We start from the raw sequence: 23,971 nt of genomic DNA, 5'->3' as shown, positions 1-23,971 counted from the left end.
TAATGATTGATGAATTATGTCTATATATGAAATTGGTCTATGCGAATATAAGTGTGGGTTAAACTGCTGAACATGTGTATGAATAGTGAATTGATGAGTGATGAGTTGTGTTAATTTGGTGTTATATTGATGTGGTCTATGAAACTATGAGTATAATTACTATTTTCTGTTGTTAAATTAGTTTGAAATTAACTAGAAATTGATTATTATACACATATTATTTTTTCTGCTCTGGCTCGCGAGCTAAACGAGCCAGCTCGAGCTCGTAAACGAGCCGAGCCGAGCTGACTCTGTGGCTCGCTACCTTAACGAGCCGAGCCGAGCCAGCTCGTTAGCTTAACGAGCCAGCTCGAGCTCGAACGAGCCGAGCCGAGCTGGCTCGATATCCAGCCCTAGTACAGCCGTCCAGCGAAGCCTCTGCCGCGGCCGGTACTCCCCTGCAGAAGTGGGCCCCGCCGCGCAGCGTCACGAGAGAGGGGGTGGGGCGCTTGCCAGTAAATTGCGTAGGCGTAACGACGAATCCGGCACTCGCAACCACCGCATCCGTCCTCGTCTGGTCCGGTTGCCTACTCCCCTCCCACTGCCCCGCTGCTGCTGCCTCCCCGCGCAATGGCGCCGAGATCCCCGCGCTGAGCGAGCCTCCCGGGGGTCGACCTCCGAACCGGCGCTGCCGTCCCGCAGGTGAGCTCGTCTCTTCGCTGCTGCTCCTCGCTCTCCGCCCGGGGCGTCCCGGTGTTCGTGTTCCCAAACAAGCAGCAATCCCCGCCGGGTGCCATGTCGATTTACGCTATCCAGCTTGCTGCCTTGCTCACCTGCTTTCCTGAGTATCTGTGTTCATCAATTGCGAGTTATCCTTCCTTCGATTCCGACCTCCTCGGGTGGCTCCTGCCGTCCTGCGTGCATTCCCATTTTCAAACCAGCATGTTCACCGCTGCTTGGTGTGGGGGTTCGCCGCTAGTGGGGTCCAAGAGGCGCGCCATTCCTGTTCCAAATTCGCAGGCGGCGGCGACGTGCTGCGGAGCGGTCGAGCAGCCGAGCCGAGCAGCGTCCCGATGGCCTACTGACCGGCGGCCCAGATCCACACGGCGTCTCCCTCAGATCCGACCAAATTGTTAGAGGAAGGAGACGACAAACCTTCATTCTAATGGTTGGTTGCTCCAGGTGGTGTCCGGAAGGGCTTAGCAGTGAGTCACAGCATCAACCCCACTATTGGGGAGATGCACCCGGTTTTTTTTTTTTGAACAGGGGTAGTAGCATGGACACAGCTAAAATTAGGGTGTTTACTTTGACACATGCATGGATGTATAGGGGCATAGGTTATGCTTGCTGTTTCAAGCTCGCTACAGCGCTGTCCCTCTTCCACTTCGTTTACCATCAGACTACTAGCAGTGACCATATTTTGATGGTAACCGACAGCGTGCCTGAAAGTTTAAAATGGTGAATATATTGCCTATTTTCTTCACCATGCCATGAAGTGGGCTGATCTCTGTGTGGGTAGTGCATGCTTTTCCTCAACTTATGCGTCTGTACTTGCAGTGCACTTGAAGACCAGGCAGCTGTTCTCTACTCAAGGAAGAGATGGCCCATGTTTCGTTCAAAAGCAAAGATGTGGACAGCGGCATGTCCCGGTGGTCTGAATACCTAAGTGTTGAAGAGCCAATTCCTTCCGCAATGGCAACCTGGAGGAACATGAGCGCTGATGCGCCGCAAGGCTCTTCTGCTGGTAGCCACAAACATCTTCAGATGGAGCCGGTGGTTCAGCTGTCCAAGGTTGCGGAAGGCTTGCTGGCCAAAATGTACCGGCTGAACAGCATCCTGGACTATCCAGATCCAAACACGCACACATTCTCGGATGCATTTTGGAAAGCTGGTGTCTTTCCAAATTTCCCCAAAATTTGCATCACGATGTCAAAAAAATTTCCGGAACATCCTAACAAGCTGCAGCTAGAAAGGGTAAGGATTTAGTTTTCTTTGGCTGTTCACAGCTCTTTGCGCTTCCTTCCTAGAGTTCATTTAGTTTAATATATTATATGGTGGTGAGTCAATCACTCTAATGCTCTGCAGGTAGATAAGTTTGGTCTTGATGCTTTAAACGAGAATGCTGAAGGTTACATGCACAATCTTGAGCAGTGGATCCTGGTATGTGCTAAGCATATAAAGAATTCTGAACCTTTAGGGAAATTCCCCCTCTTTCTGTTAATGAAAACCGTGTTGCAATCCAAAACAATGTGTATGGTATCACTATCACCCAAATCTTTCCAAATTGTGGAAAATGGATTGCATCAATTATCTATGAGCTTTACTATATTCTGCTCTCAGTAACCGGGCATCTTTGTTGAACTTATATGGCGTAGTACCTCACCTACTCTAATTATGTGGTGACTTATTGCACTTGCTCATTTTCCATTTGTCATTTCACCTACTCTAATTGTGTGGTGACTTATCGCACTTGCTGCTCAATTAACAAGGGTTAATGGTAAAGCTGCTGCCTTGTGACCAGGAAGTCGCGGGTCCGAGTCGTGGATGTTATAATCCCGTTTAGAGTTTTGGGTCGAGTCCTCTTGTAATTACCTGACTACCCCTTGTATAACGGCTTGGCCCAACTACTTGGTCTATTTAATACACTCCCAACCCTGATTAGGGTTAGGGTTTCCAATAGTGGAAATGGCCTCTTACAAATGCAGGGAAAGACTGCATACTATAGACCCAAATGAGTCCGACCCTTCCCAGGACCCCGCACAAGCAGGAGCACATGCATAGGGCTGCCCTTTTTTCCTTCTTAATTCTTGCTTGGTTAGATTGATACATATTCTCTTCTTACATAGAGAAACCTACTTGACCTTTAAGCAGGTGATCTTTATCTCTAATTAACCGTAACACTAATGAGCTATACTACCAACCTTGGCCCGATAGACCCATGGTATACGCCTCTAACAGCGGACCTGGGGGCTGGGGAGTCGGTGAAGAGTGGGGTGGGGATCCTCCCTGTTGGCGGTAGGTGCGGCAGCTGCCCGACCCTGCTGTTTGGGGGGCTCCGCCTTTGACCAAAGCTGGAGTGGTGAACTGCCCTGAACTAACCATTGTCTTTCTATGCCATAAAAGTGTATTTAGAAATTATTGACTTATTAGTTTTGTTATTTACCTTCATTTCATTGATGATGTTTTTTTTCTCATTTTGCTGATTTCCTTCCAAATTTCATCCCATCAGTTGCTTCTTGATTTGCTGGCATTTCGTGAACAAGCTTTGCGACTTATTTTGGATTTGAGCAGCACGGTCATAACATTGCTGGTAAGAGATCTCTTGGTCTTGATTGAAATGACCCGTCATTATTGTCTGCGTAATTGATTATGTTTGCATTATTTTTACAGCCACACCAAAACTCTTTAATTCTTCATGCTTTTATGGATCTGTTTTGTTCATTTGTCCGAGTGAATCTTTTCTCTGACAAGGTAACTATGTTCTTAATCTTCATTATATTTGAAATATATTGCTACTCTAAATAATAGTTTTTTTACCAAAATAATGTCACGCTTGAGCTTCTGTTTGTAGATGCCAAGAAAGATGATCCTCCAGGTTTATAACATCTTGCACATAATGCTAAAGGGTGGTCGTGATTGTGAGTTTTATCACCGGTATGGTCGTTATCTTTGGAAACTATAAGTTGCTTCCACCTTTTAAAACATTTTTACTATGATTATATGTAATTTGTCATTTCTATATGCTAGTTGCTGGTGTGTTATAAAATTGCATGAAACAGATATAGATAATTCTTTATTAGTTAATCATGTGTGCTAATATTATTCTTGGTTATTGCTAAAATCAAAATACAAATGTGTGTCGTGTAGTGCAAAACATAATTCAAAAATTGAAGGACAGCCCGTAAGCCCGAGTATGCTGTTTTTTTTCAAGATACACACCCAAAACACACACCCGCTAACGCACACTTACATGCGATACACCCAGGACACTTACAACCAGCTGAGCACACTCTAGCCTGCTTTTTAAATATTTATTGACACTTGTGTAGTTTCTTGATAAATATAAATTTCCATGTTATTTAATTAAGAAGGAAACAGTACAATGGGCGAGGAAAAGTACGTCAAGAAAGAGAAGGAGCAAGGGACACACCCGGGGTGGGGGGGCTTATAGCAGCACCCCCTACTAGCAAACAACTTGACCACTATGACCATCCTGAGCAACACTAGATATAAATATCTTAATCGCTCTTATAAGAATTTTAAACTTACACACTGTCATTGTTGCATGTTTTCAATGTATTATTGTTTACATCTGGAGTGGTACTACAAGCTGTAGCCTGTGCACTTATCACTCTCTCCGGCCATAAAAACATGTCATTTTGGACAAGGTTTAACTAAACCTTATATAAACTACAAACATATTTAACTTTTAATTGTTTAGTTTGAAAACCTTTAAATTATATGCGTAGAATCGTCTTGAAAAATACCTGCAGCTTCTCATAAACCTGAAGGATTTTAAGGATAAACTCTAGAAGAAACTAGTGGTCAAAGGTATGCATCGGAGACCGCGCAAAGTCAAATATCAAGTAATTTTGACCAGATGGAATATTTAACTGAATCCTTGTGATATTATTTTGTGTAATGAATGGTATTGTAACTATTGTTACCTTACCATTTTTTTTGTTATGTCCAGTCTACTCTATAGATTCTTCACTGACTATTGTTTATCTATACACAGACTGGTTCAGTTTGTGGACTCTTATGATCCACCTATCAAGGGGTTGCATGAAGATCTTAATTTTGTGAGCCCAAGAATTGGAGAGGTGGTACTCATTTCATTCTCCATTGCAGTAGTAATAACTAGGAATCAAGCATCATATGCAATGAGTGTTCACGTTCAACTCCTAAATGTGATACATGCTAGGCTACTTCCGTCATTCAGTACTATGATCGTGAAATAGGCTGCAGTAAAAGCTTCTTAGGGTCAGTTTTGCATACTTGCAGTAGCATTGTGTAATTTTGGAGGGCCAATTGTTTTTCTTACAGTCTGTTGCTTGACTAGTTTTGTGATTTTTTTTCCATTTGTTTTACTTGTCATTCTTATTGCCAAGCTTTTTTCTTTCTGTATCTGATACCTTATCTCTGCTGTTATATTTATTACTAATGTAAAAGATGGGATTCGAGTATGTTCTATGGATTTTGTGAGCACTTGATGTGGCATTGAGCATCTTTTGTAGCGGAGATTGTCTACAAATCTTTATTTACAGAGTGTATGATATTAAGATCAATGCTTTGTGCTATGACTTATAAATTTAAATACAATATAGATCAGCAGTTAAGCACTTTTGAAAACACAAGTTGTCAGTACCTTAACAGCATCTGACTTATGAACTCCACAAGAACAGGGGATGGAAAGGCCACCACCTCGGCATGGGCAAGTCTAGACTATCTCAGGAACTTGAAAGACCCAGAAAGAGAATTGAAAACAGCACCATTGTTGTACACCTGATTAGCCAACTCTTCCGAATTCAGGATCAAGACAAAATCTTCTAGGCACGAACGATGAACGGAGAAGGACGACGCATCCAACCCGAAACCAGCAGTCACCTCATCAGCAAGAGTCTCAGCAGCCACCCTCGGTCTTGAACCAGTGACAACGACGAACAGAGCACACCGTCGTAACCACAGTTCTTCTCTAGCAAGCGCATCCGCACGGTCCAAAATGCAGAGATGTGTGGCTTCCACCAAATCAGGAACAACCGGTTGAGGGGCATGCACCCTGACCGGCTCTGGGGAAGAGGAACCGGGTGGAGGTGCAACATCACTGGAATCCTCCGAAGGTGCAACGGGGGCGGTCTTAGGCCTTCGACCCCGCGTACGATGGCGGCGTTTCTTCGTGCCACCCAAGGTAGGATCAGCCACACCGGACCTCTGGATGGCCGGGATCGGCGAAGAGACCCTGCGCCACTCCATGGCGCGTCTAGGAATGTCCAAAGGTTTGTGAACCAGCAGAGGGCCAAGACGATCCCACACCGATACTGAAGCTTTGATCACCGGCGCAGCACGAACCTTGCACTTAACTGCACGATGTCCGAGCCCCCAACACTTGAAGCAGCGCACCGAACGTCGGCAATCCGCCGCCCGATGAGAGGAGGCCAGACAGTTAAAACACCTGCTCCGGAGATCCTCAGGGATCGATCGACGGGGAGGTGGCGAAGGAGTGCTTGGGATTTGGCTACTGCTCAGAATTTGTTGAGGGATCACTGCACTGATGTGGAGCTCCATCTTGACACGGTGAATCGACGCGACTTCTCTTCCTTGAAGGTTTTTGGATGGTGCCGACGTCCACACCTCATTCCAAATTTGTTGGAGCTCCTTGTTCCGGAACCTTTGATGATGACGCCTGGCTCTACCTCTCTTGAGAGAAGATTGCTCGCTTACCAAGTGACTGCCCATGTGTCTCTGATCTCTCCGCCGGTGCATAGCGCTGCTGCACCTCCGCCGCCGGCGTTTGATGATGATCAGGACAACGGGCCTCGTCGGCGCAGGCTCAACAGTTCAGTTCAGATGGGGCATGCTGAGTCCGGGGAAGCACTTGCAGCACGAAGGCCAGTCCGTGAAAGGCTGGGTGTTGCCCCGGTCTCCGTTCGACATGTGGAGGCTGGGTTGTCCGTGAAAGTCTCGGCGCCTTCCGTTGCCTTTGTTACTGGGGACACGCATACAGAAGCTGTGGAGCCGGTGATTGGCTGCATTGATGCTGGGTTGAGTCTGCCTCTGGAGAATGTCCATGGGCCTGACACTGTGACTTTGGCTGTGGCGGTTTCTAGCCTGTCTCCTTCTAGTTCTGGGAGCTCAGTGGGTCTTATGCCATCATCAGAGATTCCAGGTGCTCGCGATGGCCCGGGTGGCGAGGTCTTGTCCATAGCCGATGTTGACGTTGACTCTTCTGTTCCGGCGGTGGAGACTTTGAGTGCATCTTCATCCCTCCCGGGTGGTCCTGCCATCGCTACCCGTGTGGGGACTGTGTTGAAGCCGTCCATGAAGGCTGTTGGGGCAGGGCTCAGGATGTGGCCTTGTTCCCCCATCAAATATTTCAGAAGGAAGCGCAGAGGGGCTGCTGCTCAACAATCCCCTCTCTCGGCTGCTCAGTCAGTGACCACCGCTGATTTCATCGCCAGAATGTCCAGGCCGGTCGCTCGGGTCCTGTGTGTGCCGCAGAGGCAGAAGCGGCAGCGTCGCCCCAGGGCACCTCGTGAGGGGGCTCTTCCTCGGCGGAGCAGGCGCTTGGCTGGAGCAGATGTTGAAAAGGTAATGGCCCCAGCACAAGTTTCGAAAGGAAAATGGAGGATTGCTAATGAGCTCGGCCTTCTTGGTGGGGATCCATCTAAATCGCTGTCCCTGGAGGTTCTCGATAACTATGCCAAGGTTTTCGGTGAGTGGTTGACTGATTTGCAAGTTAAAGCTCTTGCGACTCTCTTCAACTGGACTGTCCCAGAAGACTTGCAGGGTGCAGTGGTGCAGGCCTGATCGCCTCTGTGTGTATTGATGGTCGTTTTTTCAATGTTTTTTCCAAATGGATCCGTCAAAGATTGTGTGCTGGAACGTGCAGGGTCTTAATGGCTCGGCACGTCAGGATGTTGTTCGTTGTTTGGTGGACTCAGTCAAAGCTGATGTTGTTTGCCTCCAGGAAACAAAAATGTCAGTTTTTTCTCGCTTGTTTGTGTTCCGGTTGCTTGGGTCTGAGTTTCAGAATTTTGTTTTCACACCTTCAGTTGGGGCTAGTGGAGGGATTCTAGTGGCTTGGAAGAATAATATCAGCTCATGTGGCTCTAGGATTGATGACCATTGTGTCTCGGTGAATTTTAGCCTTGAGACTGGGTCATCTTGGTGGTTGTCATGTGTCTATGCCCCTCAAGGGAATCATGAGAAAATTCAGTTCTTACAAGACCTCAGATTGATTAGGACCCACTGTTCTGGGCCATGGCTGGTTGTTGGCGATTTTAACATAATTCTGAGTGATGAAGACAAGAGTAATTCCAATGTTGATCATGCTATGATGGGCAGATTTCGAAGGTGGAAGGACGATCTTGCCCTACTGGAGCTTCCTCTGATTGGGCGCAGGTTTACTTGGTCGAATGGGCATGCCTGTCCTACTTTAGTCAGATTGGACAGGGTGTTTTGTACTGCTGATTGGGAAGATTTATTTCCAGATTGCCTTCTTCAGAGTGCTGCTACTCAAGATTCGGATCACTGCCCTCTCTTGTTGGGCCTGTGTGATATTAATAAAAGGAAAGGGCGCTTCCATTTTCAGGCCTTCTGGGTGAAATTGGAGGATTTCCAGGATGTTGTGGCTAACGCATGGAGTTCGATTCCCACAGGCCAGTGCCCTCTTGTTAGTCTTTCCAAAAAATTACAAGCTACGGCAAAGGCTTTGCAGCGTTGGAGTGATAATAAAGTGGGGGATTTAAAACTACAGCTTGAAATGGCTCGGGAGCTCCTTCATAGGCTGGAGATGGCTCATGACAGCAGAACTCTATCTCCAAGTGAGGATTGGTTAAGGCGTACCCTTAAGAAGCACATCTTGGTGCTCTCCTCCTTGTCGAGATCTATAGCCCGTCTTCGGTCCAGAATTAATTGGTTGAAAGAAGGGGACGCTCATACTTCCCTGTTCCATGCTCAGGCTAGATTAAGAAAGAAGAAGAATTTTATTGGTTCATTATCTACAAGTGAAGGGCTTATTTTGACATCACATGAGGATAAGGCTGATGATTTGTTCTATTTCTATGATGACTTGCTCGGGACTGCTTTGGGGAGAGAAAATTCTCTTAATCTTGATGCCCTTGGGATGCCTTCTTTCAATCTCAATGAGCTAGATGTGCCTTTCTCAGAGGAAGAAGTTTGGGGTACTGTAAAATCTTTGCCGTCGGATAAAGCTCCGGGCCCGGATGGTTTCACCGGTCGTTTCTACAAGGTTTGTTGGGTAACAATCAAAGCTGATGTTATGGCAGCGATCTCTTGTGTTTGGGCTCGAAAATTTAGAAACATGGGGCTGCTCAATTCAGCGTTTATCACTCTTTTGCCTAAGGTTGAGGGTGCAGCCCAAGTGAAAGATTTTCGTCCAATCAGCCTTGTCCATAGTTTCGCAAAGTTAGTAACAAAGATGATGGCCAACAGATTGGCTCGGCATTTGAATGATATGGTTTCTCCGAATCAAACAGCGTTCATTAAGAAAAAATTTATCTTAGACAATTTCATGCTTGTGCAGCACACTGCAAGGTTTCTTCATAGTCAAAGGCAAGCCCACATTCTTTTCAAGCTCGACATTTCTAAGGCTTTTGATTCGGTTTCTTGGGCTTTCTTGTTGGAAGTCTTGCAGAAGTTGGGTTTTGGGCAGATCTGGCGTGACATCATTTGCGGGCTGTTAGCCTCTTCTTCGACGAGAATTTTATTAAATGGTGTTCCCGGGGACTACATTGCTCACCAGCGGGGTCTTCGGCAGGGGGACCCTTTATCTCCAATGCTGTTCATCTTAGTCATGGACACTCTCAACTTGCTTATCCAGAGGGCCTCTGATGAAGGGCTGCTTCACCCTCTTTCCACGAACAGTTTGCAGCACCGATTCTCTTTGTACGCGGATGATGCGGTGGTTTTCCTCAAGCCGGTGCCTTCAGACATTACTCTGATTCTGGAAATCCTTCGGATTTTTGGGGATGCGTCCGGTCTAAAGACCAACGTTCAGAAGAGTAATGTTTTTCCTATTCGATGTTCTGAGGCGGATCTTGCTTGTGTTCAGGAGCTCCTTCCATGTTCCATTTCGGAGTTTCCACTGTCAGTACCTTGGCCTCCCGCTTTCTCTTGGAAAGCTTAGGAGAAGTCAAATTCAAGCAATTGTCGATAAAACTGCAGCACAGTTACCTGGGTGGAAAGCTGATCTGATGACAAAGGCTGGTAGAGCCATTTATGTTCAATTTGTGATGACATCAAGAATGATTTATGCTGCTCTGGCGTTGGACCTCCCTTCTTGGGCTATTAAAGCAATCGATAAGCTTAGACGAGGCTTTCTGTGGAGAGGGAGGAAGGAGGTGAATGGTGGCCATTGTCTGCTGACTTGGCCCAAAGTCACTAGACCCAAGGACCTGGGGGGTCTGGGTATAAGTGACCTTCGGATCATGAGCTGGGCGCTGCGGGCTAGGTGGCCTTGGCTGCAAAAATCTGATAGGACTAAGCCATGGTCGGACTTTCAGATTCAAACTTGCGACATTGTGCAAAGCTTGTTGGCTGCGGCTGTTATCACTCATTTGGGAGATGGATCTGATACTTTGTTTTGGAAGGATCGTTGGCTGAATGGCAAATGTATTAAGGAGGTGGCACCTGCTGTCTTGGGTATGGTGCCCAAGCGTATTGCTTCTAGGCGCCTGGTCAAGGATGCCTTGCCTGATCTCAATTGGTTGGCTGATCTGAGAGGGGCTATGTCTGTTACAGCCCTTGCTAATCTCATGGACCTTTGTGACTTGCTCGAGGGGATGGTTCTTCAGCCGGATGTTCCTGATGTGCATGCCTGGAGGTTCAGTGAATCGGGTGAATACTCGGCTAGTTCAGCTTACAGGGCTTTGCTTCTTGGCTCTGTTAGCTTTGAGCCTGCTGAACGCATTTGGAAATCCTGGGCTCCAGGAAAGTGTAAATTCTTCCTCTGGCTTGTGGAGCACGATAGATGTTGGACGGCTGACAGACTTGCTAAGCGTGGCCTGGATCACCCGGAGTCTTGCCCTTTATGCGACCAGATGGAAGAAACTATCAACCATTTGCTGGTTCAGTGCAGTTTTGCAAAACAGTTTTGGTTCAGCCTTCTGCGGTCAGGTGATTTCCAGGAGCTCTGCCCTTCCCATGATGACGTCTGTTTTGAAACCTGGTGGAGGATTAGTGCTGCCAGGGTGGGCAAGCCTTTATCCAAGGGATTCAATTCTCTTGTCATTTTGGGTGCATGGTCTTTGTGGAAGCATAGAAATAGGTGTGTTTTTGATAATTGTAACCCTAGCGCTGCGGTGGTGTTGGCAGCTGCAAGGGAGGAGTTGATGGGTTGGAGTATGGCTGGAGCCAAAGCGCTCTCTTTCTTCCATTTAGAAGAGGTGTCTTAGGTGTCTTAGTTGTTTGGGGGGTGTTTTTTGGTTTTGGTTTGCCAAATGTAACACCTTTGTACCGGGGTTTTTTCTCCCCATTTTATTCTTCTTCTTAATACAAAAATACGCAGCTCTCCTGCGTATTCAAGAAAAAAAAACAGCATCTGACTTATATTTTCTACTAAATTGTTTTTTTTTGGTGCTTCGACTGTAATATTTTGTCCTCAGGTCCTGGAAGCTGTTGGCCCAATTATATTTCTTTCAACTGATACAAAAAAGTTAAGGAACGAAGGTTTCCTCAGTCCATTTCATCCACGTTATCCAGACATCCTAACAAATTCTGCCCATCCAATGGTTAGTACCTTTCACTGTTAGAGATGATAAATCATGAGAGCATAAATGTCTGTCCATTATTCTGCCAATACCATGATAACAATGTATTGTAATTTAGAGATTTAACCTGATTCTGTTTCCTCCCAGAGGGCCCAAGACTTGGCTAATGTCACATCATACCGTGAGTGGGTTCTTCTAGGATATCTTGTTTGTCCTGATGAACTACTTAGGGTGACCAGTATAGATGTTGCCATGGTATGCCCTATGTCTTTGTTTGTCAGTTTCTACTCTCTTTTCCTGAATAGCTAATAATTTATGGTGTATATAATGGTTTTAGTGTTGCACTTACATCAACCAAAATAGTGGCACATGCATCGTGTTTTCTCACTCCATTTTATCATAATAAGTCTTGTGTTGGTATCTGGTAAGCCTCCGTTTGGTGCTATGGTTGGCTTTTTAAAAGCATTCATTTATTTCTATTTTTAGATGGATTTGGTTGAAGACATCTTTCATGAATCAGTTACAAGAAACTGTACTAGAATTAGTAAAGATTCACCAAACTAGATTCCTCAGTGCAACCAGCATGTCATCTGTGATTTAGCCTTGATCTGTTTCTTCTTGGTCACTTTCAGGTTGTTCTGAAAGAGAACTTAATACTTCCTCTGTTCAGAGATGAGGTAAAATTAAAGACATGTGGCAGCAAGATTAATTCTTTGGTGTCACTATTCACTATTCTAATTTGTTTTTTTTTTCATTTTTTGTGTAGTACATCTTACTTCATGAAAATTATCAACTTTATGTTCTTCCAAAAGTTCTAGAATCGAAGAGAATGGCTAAATCTGGCCGAACTAAGCAAAAGGAAGCTGATCTGGAGTACAATGTTGCAAAGCAGGTTGAGAGAATGTTAACGTATGTCCTGCACAGTCATTGTATATATACTTTTCTCTATGCTCCAGAATAGCTTGTAATGTGAAGATGGTTCTGTTCCACAAGTTTGAGTTATTTACCTTATATTTTGATTATTGTTTTTGAAATCTTTCTGCATATTCACTTCTTTTGGGATTTGCCACTAGTTCAGATAGCCTATTCTTGGTTGGTTCTTTTGGCTTCATAACTCGGGAACTATTTTACCTAGCATTTTACCCTTCTGGTTTCATTACTTTTAATTTGTTCTTTTTTATTTTATCTACTTGGCATCATTCTTCAGATGTTTGTTAATGGTTTGTGTTAACTCTCTACAGGGAAGTGCATGAGCAAGCACTGGTGTCATGTGATGCTATGCATCGTGAGAGGAGAATTCTTCTTAAGCAGGAAATTGGAAGGATGGTTTTATTTTTCACTGATCAACCTAGCCTCCTAGCACCTAATATTCAGGTTTGGCCCCAAGTATTCTTTTTTTTTCTCGAACTACGCAGGAGAGATGTGTGTCATTTCATTAAGATAGAAAAGAGCACCAAGATGAGGCTAAAACAGCCTCACCCAAATACAAGAGCACATCTTAAGATGTGCCACGCTCACTGGATAGAATAATAGATACATGACCAGAACCACACCTAACCTATGCTTTTTGGGCCAGCGACCTAGCGCGGAGCTTTTGGAGATTGGAAGCTCTGGCCATGTACCAAAGAGTACACTCATCACCCACACTCTGAAGGACTGCCAATATGAGGAGCAGAACCCTCAAAGACACATCGGTTGTGATGCTTCCAAACTGCCCTAGATACACATCGGTTCAGATCCCTATGAACAGCATTGAGAGTAGTTCTCCACCAACTAGAGAACTTATGAGAAGTGCTCAAAGGAGCTGCAGCAGCCAGACCAATCCTCTGAAAAATTGAGGCCCAGACCTGCCAAGTGAAGACAGGAGGTTAAAACATGTTGAATTGTCTCTTCGGCCTGATCGTACAAGGGGCAGGAAGATGGATGGGGTAAGCCCGTCTTAGAGAGGTGATCCGCTGTCCAACACCTGTTGTTGTTGTTGATGGCGAGCCAAATGAAGAATCTGGACCACAGGGTGCCCAAATAATTTTCCAGGGTACGAATTTAATGGTTCCCACAAAGAAGGCATTGCAGGCTTATTTGCTAGAGTAGTGGCCTGACTGAGTAAGTTTCCAGCGGGACTGATCTTGGGCATTGGTTTGAAGCATCACATTGTCCAAATCAGCAAGTATTTGACTAGGACTTCAACTGAAAGCCCCCCTCCCCCAAAATAATAATAATAATGCCAGCTATCCATGCACGGTTATTCAGAGCTTGGGCCACCGTCCTCTTGATAAGCCCCTTTGGGACAGCCTTAACTAAATTAGGAGCCAATTCTGAGATTTTCTTCCCCTGTACCCATCTATGATTCCAGAATTTTATATTCTCTCCATTACCCTCTAAGGAATCTACGGCAATATGAAAGAGGGATCATGCCTTTAGGGGGACTTGGAGCTGTAGTCCAGCCCATGGCCTAGCATGATCAGTTTTCTCTGCCCACAGCCAAAGGATGCACAGAGCACAGCACATAGTCTCCAAATTATGAATCCCCCCCCAATATCGCAATGGGCGTTGGACATGGACTCGCTCCCAAGAAATCAGACAGCTCCCTCCATTGGCACTCTCTTGAGTCTTGACCTTTCCAAAGGAAACCCCTGCCGTTTATCAATGGCTTTGACTACTCATTTAGGAAGCTCGATGACAATAGCATTAGCATGATAGATGGTACTATGGTAGAAGCAGTTAGAACCACCTTGACCATAGTGAGGCACCCTGCTCTGTTCATCAGGGAGGCCTTCCAACCTGGAAGTTGATCAGCCACCTTGTTCACCAAAGGAAGGTCAGTCTTAGAAGCTTTGTGGACGGTGAGAGGGGGGGGGGTCAAGATACTTGCAGGGGAAGTCCTTCACAGAGCAAGCCAGATTGCCAGAATATCAGAGGTCTGCTGCAAATGTTCCTTTTGCTTGACCACCAGAATATCAAAGCTTTGTAGATGGCGAGATGGAAAACTTTGTAGATGATCACCAGGAGGGGGAGGGGAACATGGGCTGCCTGGTGGGCTGGGCCAGCCCACTTCTTACTCTGTTCCTTTTCTTTTTTCTCTTCATCATCTGCTGCTCTAAGCTGCTGTTTTAAATTTTCCTTAAATTCTTAAGGTGTCAGTGTCACCTCACCTCACACTTTAGTCGCTTAAGTGTAAGGTATAGTCAGTCACCACATCACCTTACCGCCTTGATAACCATGATAAAAGATGTACCCCACCGTATGGTTCTACCGGTTATTCTGGGGTACCAGACATATTAGACTTCTTGTTTCCGTTTACACTCGTAAACAATTCAACTTTATGTAAGGCAACTTATCTGTATATAGTATCTTTTTTGAGAAAAATATAGTATATTGCGCTATATATTTCATATTTATATTATTAATAATCAAAAGAGGGGGTAATTCACAATAAAGAGAAAATAAATGCAGAAATGATTACTTTGGATTTACTAGCTAGTAGCTCTACTGATGGATTGCCAGAGAATACTTCTCTGTTTAGCCGTTCATCGAACGTATTGCTCAGAGACTCCGTGGTTGGAAAGGGAAGTGGCTAAACAGAGTTGGTCGTCTCACTCTTGTCTCAACAATCCTCTCTTCCATACCAACCTATCATCTGACGGTGTTCCTGCTCGCGGTCTGGGCCCGTAAGCGAATCGACAGAATCAGAAGATCCTTCCTTTGGAAAGGAGAAGAAAACGCCAACGGGGGTCACTGTTTAGTGAATTGGGCAACGGTCACAAGACCGAAGGACTTTGGCGGGTTAGGGATTCTAGACCATGATAAATTTGGCAGGGCTTTACACCTTCGTTGGTTGTGGCAGGAATGGGTGGATGATACCAAACCTTAGGTTGGCATGGATACCCCGGCGGACGACACTGATCGAGCACTTTTCACTGCCTCAACAAGGGTCGTCGTTGGAGATGGCCACAAATGTCGTTTTTGGCATTGTTGGAACCGGATCGCCGACACATGGCGTGTCCGTTGGACCGCCCGCACATACGGCGCGCCCACCCAGGCCGTCGGGTCGCGACACACACGCTCACACGCATAGCAGCGGGCTTTAGGTCTCTTGGGTCAACACTCCCCAAAAGCTAGCCCGTTAGGGTGTTGCACCCTCAACCATATAAACCATGCTTGCACACCCTCATCACACAATGTGGGACTATTCCCAACAGGCATGACGCTTGGCTTGATGGAGAGGCGCCATACCGCTTAGCTCCTAACCTATTTGCGATGTCTAGGACAAAAAACGGATCAGTCCACATGGAGCTCCGGGATAATCACTGGATCAACGCGATGTGAGGCTAAATCACCATTGCAATCCAGATACAGGAGTTCATCTCACTTTGGATCAGAACCTAGGACACCCACCTTACACCAGCCATGAGGGACTGCATACTCTGGAGATGGACGGCAGATGGAACATACTCCGCTCGCTCATCATATCGTATCCAGTTTAGAGGCTCCTTCGGGCTGTTCCGGTCCAACCTAATCTGGAGAGTACATGCCAAAAACAAGTGCAAGGTTTTCGCATGGACAATGACAATGGAAAAAGTTCTCACCGCGGCCAATTTACAAAAAAGGATCTGGCCTCACCAAGATCACTGCGCTCTATGTAATAGGCCACTGGAAACTTGTATCCATTTGGCATTGCTTTGCCCTTTCGCCAAATCTGTTTGGAGATTCACCTTGGCTTGGGGGCATTTCGATGAAAATCTAGTCATTCCGTCAGAGGAGCCTACCAAGCTGACCCGGTGGTGGGAGGTATCCCAAGCCAAGATTCCGATAGGTGAAAGAAGGCGATTCAACGGAGTAGTGATTTACACTATTTGGAACATCTGGAAAGAACGGAACAGAAGGTTCTTCACCGGTGCTTTTGAAACGGCAGTGCAAGTTGCCTCTAGAGCAAAGCAGGACATCGAGCAACAAAGAAGGGCCTTAACTTGGAAGGTATAGAGTTGTAGATTCTCTTTGGTTCTTTTGCACCTTCGTGGTGTCTGGAATGATGTTAGTAGGGTGTTCCTTCGTTTTTTAAGCATGTACATAACCTCTTCCCTATCTTAATTGAAAGGCAGAGCTCCTGCCAGTTTTTCACAAAAAAATTATTTCTCTGTTCAATAAAGATAACCTTGGCAGATTCCATGAGCCTTGATTAGGCTCTATCTATATACTTTCAAAGATCTTCATGACTTCATATTGAGGGAAGCACCTTAGATCATGTTATTCCACAATTGATGTAATAATGCTGGTACATTGTGCAGATGGTTTTTTCTGCTCTTGCTTTGTCTCAATGCGAGGTGATTTGGTACTTCCAACATGTGGGGATTGCATCATCAAAATCTACTCGGTTGAAAACTGTTGACATTGTGAGTTACTCCGCAATTATTTTTTCCTTGGATTCAATAAGTCGTTGTTCCAGTATTCTATTGCTTTCTAAAAGCAGAGGTTTCTTGTCATCTCAAAAAAGAAATGTTGTTCCCTTCCATACTAATTGTTGACTGAACTTTCAGGATGCGACAGACCCAACTATTGGTTTCTTACTAGATGGAATAGGCAAACTTTGTTGCCTGGTTCGTAAATACATAGCAGGTTCTTCCAAACCTGTTGCTTTATTTGAGTGTTTCTTTTAATATTTTTCCTTGTCTAGTCCTAGCCGTGCCTTATAAAGTTATAAGGCAGTCATTGTGAGTAAAATACCTTATTATGATGTTGAGGTCAGAACAAGTGAACAAGTTGTAGCTGGCATGCCATTTTGGTGGCCCATTCTGGGCTAGTTAATGTTTGCTTAGTTCATGTTGCAAGCACTACCTTAGAATATAGCATATTAGATTCAACTGGTAGGATTGTATTCATTAATATATGTTGAGTAAATTTTTCATTCATGCCTTAAGAAGATTATGTTTTTCAGTGCTGAATTTATATACTGATGCACATCTCTTTGTTTTTGGACAAATAAAGTATTATACAAAAAAAACTTAAGTTTGTCCTAAAGTAGCAGTGTTGATTTTTTTTCATTTTTATCAAATGATACCTTTTCCTCTTTGCAGCAATAAAAGGTTATGCCTTATCATATTTGTTATCCAGTGCTGGAAGAATACGGTTCTTACTTGGTACTCCAGGAATGGTTGCTCTTGACCTAGATGCGACACTGAAAGGCCTTTTTCAGCAAGTCCTCCATTGTCTGGAGAACATTCCAAAACCTCAGGGGGAAAGTGTTCCTGACATTACCGCTGACTTGGCTGTAAGTTATCAACCTAATATCATATACAGAATTCTCACTGACCTATGAAGATAGACCTAATTTTCCTACAACTTCTGCATTCTTGTTGTTAATACAATTTTCTATGCCCAGTAATGTGTAGATTGATGCAAAGGTTTTCCTGTTGATCCACACAACATTATACAATTTCTGTTCAAATTTCTTGTGCATAATTTCCAGCACTCAGGCTTTCCCTCTCAAAACTGTTTCATTTGAGCAGTAGTACATGTTATAAGTCTACATGTAGATAACTGCAGTTCTAATATTTATCAAGATTCTAGATTGCAAGGTAGTTTTGAATACTTTTTAATGGCGTTGTTGAAAAATAAAGTTCTAGATGTTGACGATAATATATTTGCTTTACTGCCAGAGTATTTTTGTTGATAAAGAAGTGCTCACTATGCTTCTCCTCAAACTCATTATAATTGTGGTTTATTGAATGTTATCTCACCCCTTTTCTGTGTATTGACAATTTTATGATTTTTAATCATGTTGAAAGCTGTTAATCTAAGCACCATATTCTGTTGCTTGTTGAAACTTGAAAGGTTCACACATTGGTTTTCTTTTACATTGCCGATTGCATTAGCCAGTGAGAAGTATGGCACCAACTGTGTATTTAATTCTGTATGCTTAGTCTTCCATTTAATTTTGCATTTTGAACTGTTCAAACCTGATATGCTACAGGATTTGCGTAAGCACTGGCTGTCAATCTTGATGATAGTCACATCTTCACGATCCTCGATAAACATTAAGCACTTGGAGAAGGCTACTGTGTCTACTGGGAAGGAGGGTTTGGTGTCAGAAGGCAATGCTGCATATAATTGGTCAAGGTGATTGATAATCTGCTTTAATTTGAGTTAGCTTAGCTAGATTTTTTAACTCTTTTTGCCTGCCAATATTTTCTGAAAGGATCATGATTTGCAAAATGGTATCCTATGTGTCAATGGCATGTGGCCTCAGGCCCAATCATGTGATGGCAATTTCCCATTGTGCGCCTTTGCTGTGGTTAGTGTGGTATTAAGTGAACTCCAGCTTCTGTAAAGTGCTTAATCTTAATTAGGCCAACATAAATAAACGGCTCTATTGCATGCTCCTATTTTCTCTCTCGAATGAGGCAGGAGAGCTGCATCATGTCATTTCACTAAGGTAGAAGAAACAGAACAAAAACATGAGGGGAAAGCTTGGAGCCCCCCCCCCCCCCCCCCACCCACACACACACACCAGTAAACACGGCACACAAACAAGTAACACGACCACTACAGGACAGCTCAAGCGTTCAGCCTCCGCGCCCTACCGAGCAGCTTGTGAAGCGCCGTGTTTCTGGCTAAACAGCAGAGCTTGGGCTCCTTCTCCACTTCCTGGCAAACTCTGGAGACACTAGAACTAATACCCTCAAACACACGTGTTCCTACGCTTCCACAGAACCAAGCGACAAGAATGATTAGAGAGTAAGTCTTTTCCTTGTCTCCTTAGGTACCTTGCTGGCTACCAAGCTGAAAAAGAACACATCAGGTTGGGGGGCGATGACCGGCAATCTAACAAAAAGAAGAATTTTGGTCCAAATCTCCCGGGAGAAGACACATGAAACTAGAATGTGCTGAATTGACTCCTCTTCCTGGTCACAAAGAGAGCAAACACTAGGATGTGTCTGTCTGTGCCTAGATAAGTGGCACGCTGTTCAACATCTATTCTTCATTGCCAACCATAAGAACTTGCACTGAAGCGGGGCCCAAGATTTCCAAATCCTCTTCCAAGGTGTAAACTCAATAGATCCCAGGAAAAAAAAGAGTCGTATGCAGATTTACTTGTGTAAATGTAAAGCCCTCAATGGGTAAGCTTCCAAGTGTGCTGATCAATGGTAGATGGCTGAAAGGTAAAGTCATCGACCAATTCCCATAATTTCAAACATTTGATAATCACCTGGACCGTGAGGGCATCTTGGATGTCTGCAACCCATTTTCTAGTGTTCAAAGTTGGAGATACAGTTAGCTGCCTTTTTGCACTTTTAGGAATTATTTGAATAAGATTAGGAGCCAGATCAGCAACTGTACTACCGTGTAGCCACCGAGCAGTCCAAAATTTAGTATCCTCTCCACTTCCTTTTTCCATCAGCAAGCAAGATACCACAAGAAAAAGAATTTTATTGCAAAATTCCAGATGGGAGACCATTTTGTCACCACACAGGAAGAAAAGCATGAAACAGTTTTTTATTTCTATGAGAATCTCCTTGGAACATGCTTCTAAAATTACACCTTGTTTTATACCATCTATTTTATACTACTCATGGTCTAGTTTTCTTTCTTTGTCTGTTTTTTTTGGCCTTGTTTGGGCATTGTATTTGGTCCATTTTGGACTTCTCTTTCTCTTAATACAATGATGCGCACTCCTGCGCGTTTGAGAAAAAAATATTTTATACTACTACAAATATAGTTGGTAAATTAGAATAACTAAAGCAGTTGTTTATCATGCATCCATCTGCATAGCTCTTGTTCTCTGTTATTGTGCTTTTGGCAAGAACTGAAATACTTGAATTTGAATCAAAATTCTTTAAGGACCATTTGAATTTCACTAGAGTTAACATGTTCTGCAGATGTGTTGATGAACTTGAGAGCCAACTCTCCAAACATGGAAGCCTTAAAAAACTCTACTTTTATCATCAGCATCTTACCACGGTAAGTTTATATTTTGTTTATATTGCTGTATGATTTGCATGGTCCTTTAAATAATTTCTAAGTAACTAGACTTTTATGCTGATAGTAAGTACTTTTTTGCTGGGACCCACAGGTCTTCAGAAATACAATGTTTGGCCCAGAAGGTCGTCCACAGCATTGTTGTGCTTGGCTTGGAGCCGCTTGCAGTTTTCCAGAATGTGCTTCTGCAATTATTCCTGAAGAGGTGTATATTTGAACTCACTATATGGTTTAGTTTGAGCATTATTTTGATGCTTACAGCATCCTAAAGATGTGCTTGGCAACATGACTAGCTTTGAGGGTTAGTTTTTGCTTGGCGAGATGGACATTTGCTATGCTTGATCTATTAAGCAATAAGCCAGCCACCTATGCCCTGGGATTTGAAGGCTTTGAACTGCCATTGACATAATAATCCTATATGCTCCAACTCTTACTATGACATAACAATATGTCCCCAATCTGTTACTAAGATTCCTCTTCTACAGGGCTGCATTTCTCTTCTATGTTTGGCATATTTATTATTGAATCTTTCTTTGTTTGAAATGTAGGTTAACAAAATTGGCAGAGATTCTATCTCTTATGTGGAGTCCCTTATCGAGTCTATCATGGGTGGGTTGGAAGGTTTGATAAATATTCTAGATTCAGAAGGTGGATTTGGCTCATTAGAGATGCAGGTAGATAATTTCTGAGTTTATCTTTACGATTTTTGGCTTATAGCTTTAAGTCTCACTTCTAAAATCTTGCCAGCTTTCCCCAGAGCAAGCAGCTCTTCGCTTAAATAACACAAGAGCAAAGGGTGTTTCAAGCTTGTTAACTCCAGGATATGAGAGCTATCCTGATAACAGTTCATCAATTAAGATGTCAGTCAAGTTGTTACTTCACGCCACTGTTTAAATATTTCCATCATTCTATTGACTTGAGTATAATTATTTATGCCTCAAAAACAGGCTGGAAGCTGCTATGCAAAGGCTGACAAGTTTGTGTTCTGTTCTAAATGACATGGAGCCTATTGGTGTTCTCAACCATGTTTTTGTTCTACGCGAGGTATGCACAATTTATGTTCACTGTGAAGTAAATATGCATGACATGTTAGGTTTTTAGGATAACATAATGATATGCCATGACAAGATCATTGGTGGTTCATGTCTATTAAGCTGATGGATAGTGTCCTTGTTTTTCATGTTATGGTAATAAACTTATGTGAAAAAGGATCTAAAAAGAATGATGCAATGAGTTTTGTATTTTTCAAAAGGAAATTACTGCTTATGTTGTTTATTCCTTAAACTGCCATGCATATCCTTGTCTGCACTTTTTTTTATATAAATTAAGATTTTATTGAAAATAAAACGATTACATTGAGTTGTTTGACTTACCTAGATTCTTGTTAATTTCACAGTACATGAGAGACTGCATCATAGGAAATTTCAGGAGAAGATTTCATAGTATGATTAGAACTGAGAACTGCATTCAGCGACCATCAATCATAGAATCTCTTCTAAGAAGACATCTGGGCATCATCCATCTAGCAGAGCAGCATATTAGTATGGACCTTACTGAAGGCATACGTGAAGTGCTGCTAGCTGAGAGTTATACTGGTCCATTTCCCAATCTTCAAATGTTTGAGACTCCAGTGGGGACACAAGGAGGGGGGTCTGCCGTTGAGATGATATGCAACTGGTATATTGAGAATGTAGTAAAGGACGCTTCTCGCATTGGAGTTGCTTTTGATGCAATCCAAAATTGCTTCAGGAGCTCACAGCCTATTGGTGGTGGATGTTTGGCTGAATCATTTACAGATAAAAGAGAAATGAAATCACTTGTTCGTCTTTTTGGTGGCTATGGAATAGATAAAATGGATAAGATGCTAAGGGAGCATACGTCTGCGCTTTTAAACTGTATCGATTCAGCATTGAGGTCAAATCGTGATGCCTTAGAGGGCCTAGCTGGAACTGTAAATTCCGGCGATAGGATTGAAAGGGATGTGAACCTGAAACAAATTATTGACCTCGAAACACTGGCTGACCTCTGTATTCAAGCAGGGCAGGCAATAACTTTCCGTCGGCTGTTGGTTGAGGCCGTCGGAGCAGTCCTTGAAGAGAAAGTGCCTCTGATATATTCTCTGCTCAAAGGATTAGCCTTGCAGTTGCCAGACGAGGTACCTGATAAAAATGAGATAATTAGATTGAGAAAGGTTGCGAGCAGTGTTGGTGTTGGCGACAAACATGATGCTGAGTGGGTACACTCTATTCTGGCAGACGCTGGTGCAGCTAATGATAATTCTTGGATCCTACTTCCATACCTTTGTGCTGCATTCATGGTGTCCAACATTTGGAACGGTGCTGTTTATGATGTCAATATAGGTGGACTCAGTAACAATTTGCACTGCCTAGCAAGGTATGGACTGACTCTATGTTTGATGTCAAAAATCGTTAGTTGTGGGTATGTAAGTGCTGTGATTGTATTTGTGCAGGTGTGTAAGTGCTGTGATTGGGGGAAGCGAATACACTCGGGTCGAAAGGGAGCAGCGAATAAATTCTCTTTCAAATGTGCATACAGATGAGCTGCAAGAGGCCGAGTTACCGAGCCGTGTCTCAGCAGAAGCAAATATCAAATCTTGTATGCAGATCTACGTCAAACTGTCTGCAGGGATCGTCCTGGATTCATGGAACGACACAAGCAGGTAGGTACCTGGTGCACTGACTGCATTTTGTTTGCTGGCTTAAATTTTATACATGACACCAAATGCAGGCAGCACATCGTCCCGAAGCTGACATTCCTGGACCAGCTCTGCGAGCTGTCCCCGTACGTGCCAAGGAGCACCTTAGAAGCTCACATCCCATACACCATCCTGCGCTCGATATACCACCAGCTGTACGGAGGCTCTCTGCTGGCCTCGGAACCGGCGGAGCAGTCCCCAAGGCAGTCGCCTCTCATCTCTCTGGCACACGCGTCCCCGTCCGCAAGGCAGATGCAGAACCGACCAGAGACAACACCCAGGTCCCACACCTTCGACCCAGGCTACTACAGCTCGTCGGGGTCCCAGCACGACGATGGCTACGACGCGGATAGGAGGACCGGACGGCTGCTGCGGAGCTTGAGGCGCTCTGGACCGCTCGACTTCGGTGCGAGCAGAAAGGCGAAGAAGTTCGTCGAGGGCTCCAGCTCCGGGAGCAGCCATGGAGCTGGCTCGCTGCAGAGGTTCGCAGTGTCCAGATCTGGCCCTCTATCGTACAGATAGGGCCGCATGTAATGTAAACTCTAGAGAGCAGTAGATCTTCCTATGCGTGCTGGTTTACGTAGCTAGCAGTAGCAACAGCAGCAGCTAGTTGTGCTGTAAGTAAAACCCATTAATTGCTTAATTTGTGTTGACTGTCGTTAGGCAAGTGATTTGAATTAGCTGTTGCTCGTTTGGTTTGTGTATCAACAATACAATTGTTCGTTGATTTTTCTTGATAGCAAAGTAAAGTAAACCAACCTTCTCTTGAAAGAAAGAAATAGAGAGAAAGATTAGACGGAGGCCGATTAAGCAGAGATGAATTGGTTCTGAGTGTAGATAGACCAAAATTCCA

General features: G+C 44.2%; 1 protein-coding gene across 1 annotated transcript; it reads left to right on the top strand.

The window, feature by feature from the left end:
- The first annotated feature begins 542 nt into the window (after positions 1-542).
- Positions 543-23,883, top strand: LOC100502470 (uncharacterized). Its single transcript, NM_001348383.1, has 24 exons — positions 543-681; positions 1,537-1,953; positions 2,065-2,139; positions 3,209-3,289; positions 3,370-3,450; positions 3,551-3,633; positions 4,718-4,802; positions 11,325-11,450; positions 11,577-11,684; positions 12,062-12,106; positions 12,196-12,338; positions 12,671-12,803; positions 16,715-16,819; positions 16,964-17,042; positions 17,501-17,694; positions 18,397-18,542; positions 20,303-20,384; positions 20,497-20,607; positions 20,951-21,076; positions 21,150-21,262; positions 21,350-21,446; positions 21,799-22,796; positions 22,873-23,082; positions 23,151-23,883. Exons 2-24 carry the CDS (start codon positions 1,579-1,581, stop codon positions 23,638-23,640), a joined length of 4,086 nt encoding a protein of 1,361 aa, NP_001335312.1. The 5' UTR covers positions 543-681; positions 1,537-1,578; the 3' UTR covers positions 23,641-23,883.
- The last annotated feature ends 88 nt before the right edge of the window (positions 23,884-23,971 follow it).

Source organism: Zea mays, chromosome 10 (genome assembly GCF_902167145.1).
Source record: "Zea mays cultivar B73 chromosome 10, Zm-B73-REFERENCE-NAM-5.0, whole genome shotgun sequence".
Taxonomy (NCBI): Eukaryota; Viridiplantae; Streptophyta; class Magnoliopsida; order Poales; family Poaceae; genus Zea; species Zea mays.
Note: the sequence above shows the minus strand (reverse complement) of the source record. Positions and strands in the feature narration are given on the sequence as shown.

Excerpts from the sequence above, each read along its gene's own strand:
- LOC100502470 (NM_001348383.1), top strand. The coding sequence starts at position 1,579 with ATGGCCCATGTTTCGTTCAAAAGCAAAGATGTGGACAGCGGCATGTCC. Across the intron at positions 12,107-12,195 it reads TTCCTCTGTTCAGAGATGAG|TACATCTTACTTCATGAAAA; the intron begins GTAAAATTAAAG and ends TTTTTTGTGTAG. Across the intron at positions 22,797-22,872 it reads AATTTGCACTGCCTAGCAAG|GTGTGTAAGTGCTGTGATTG; the intron begins GTATGGACTGAC and ends GTATTTGTGCAG.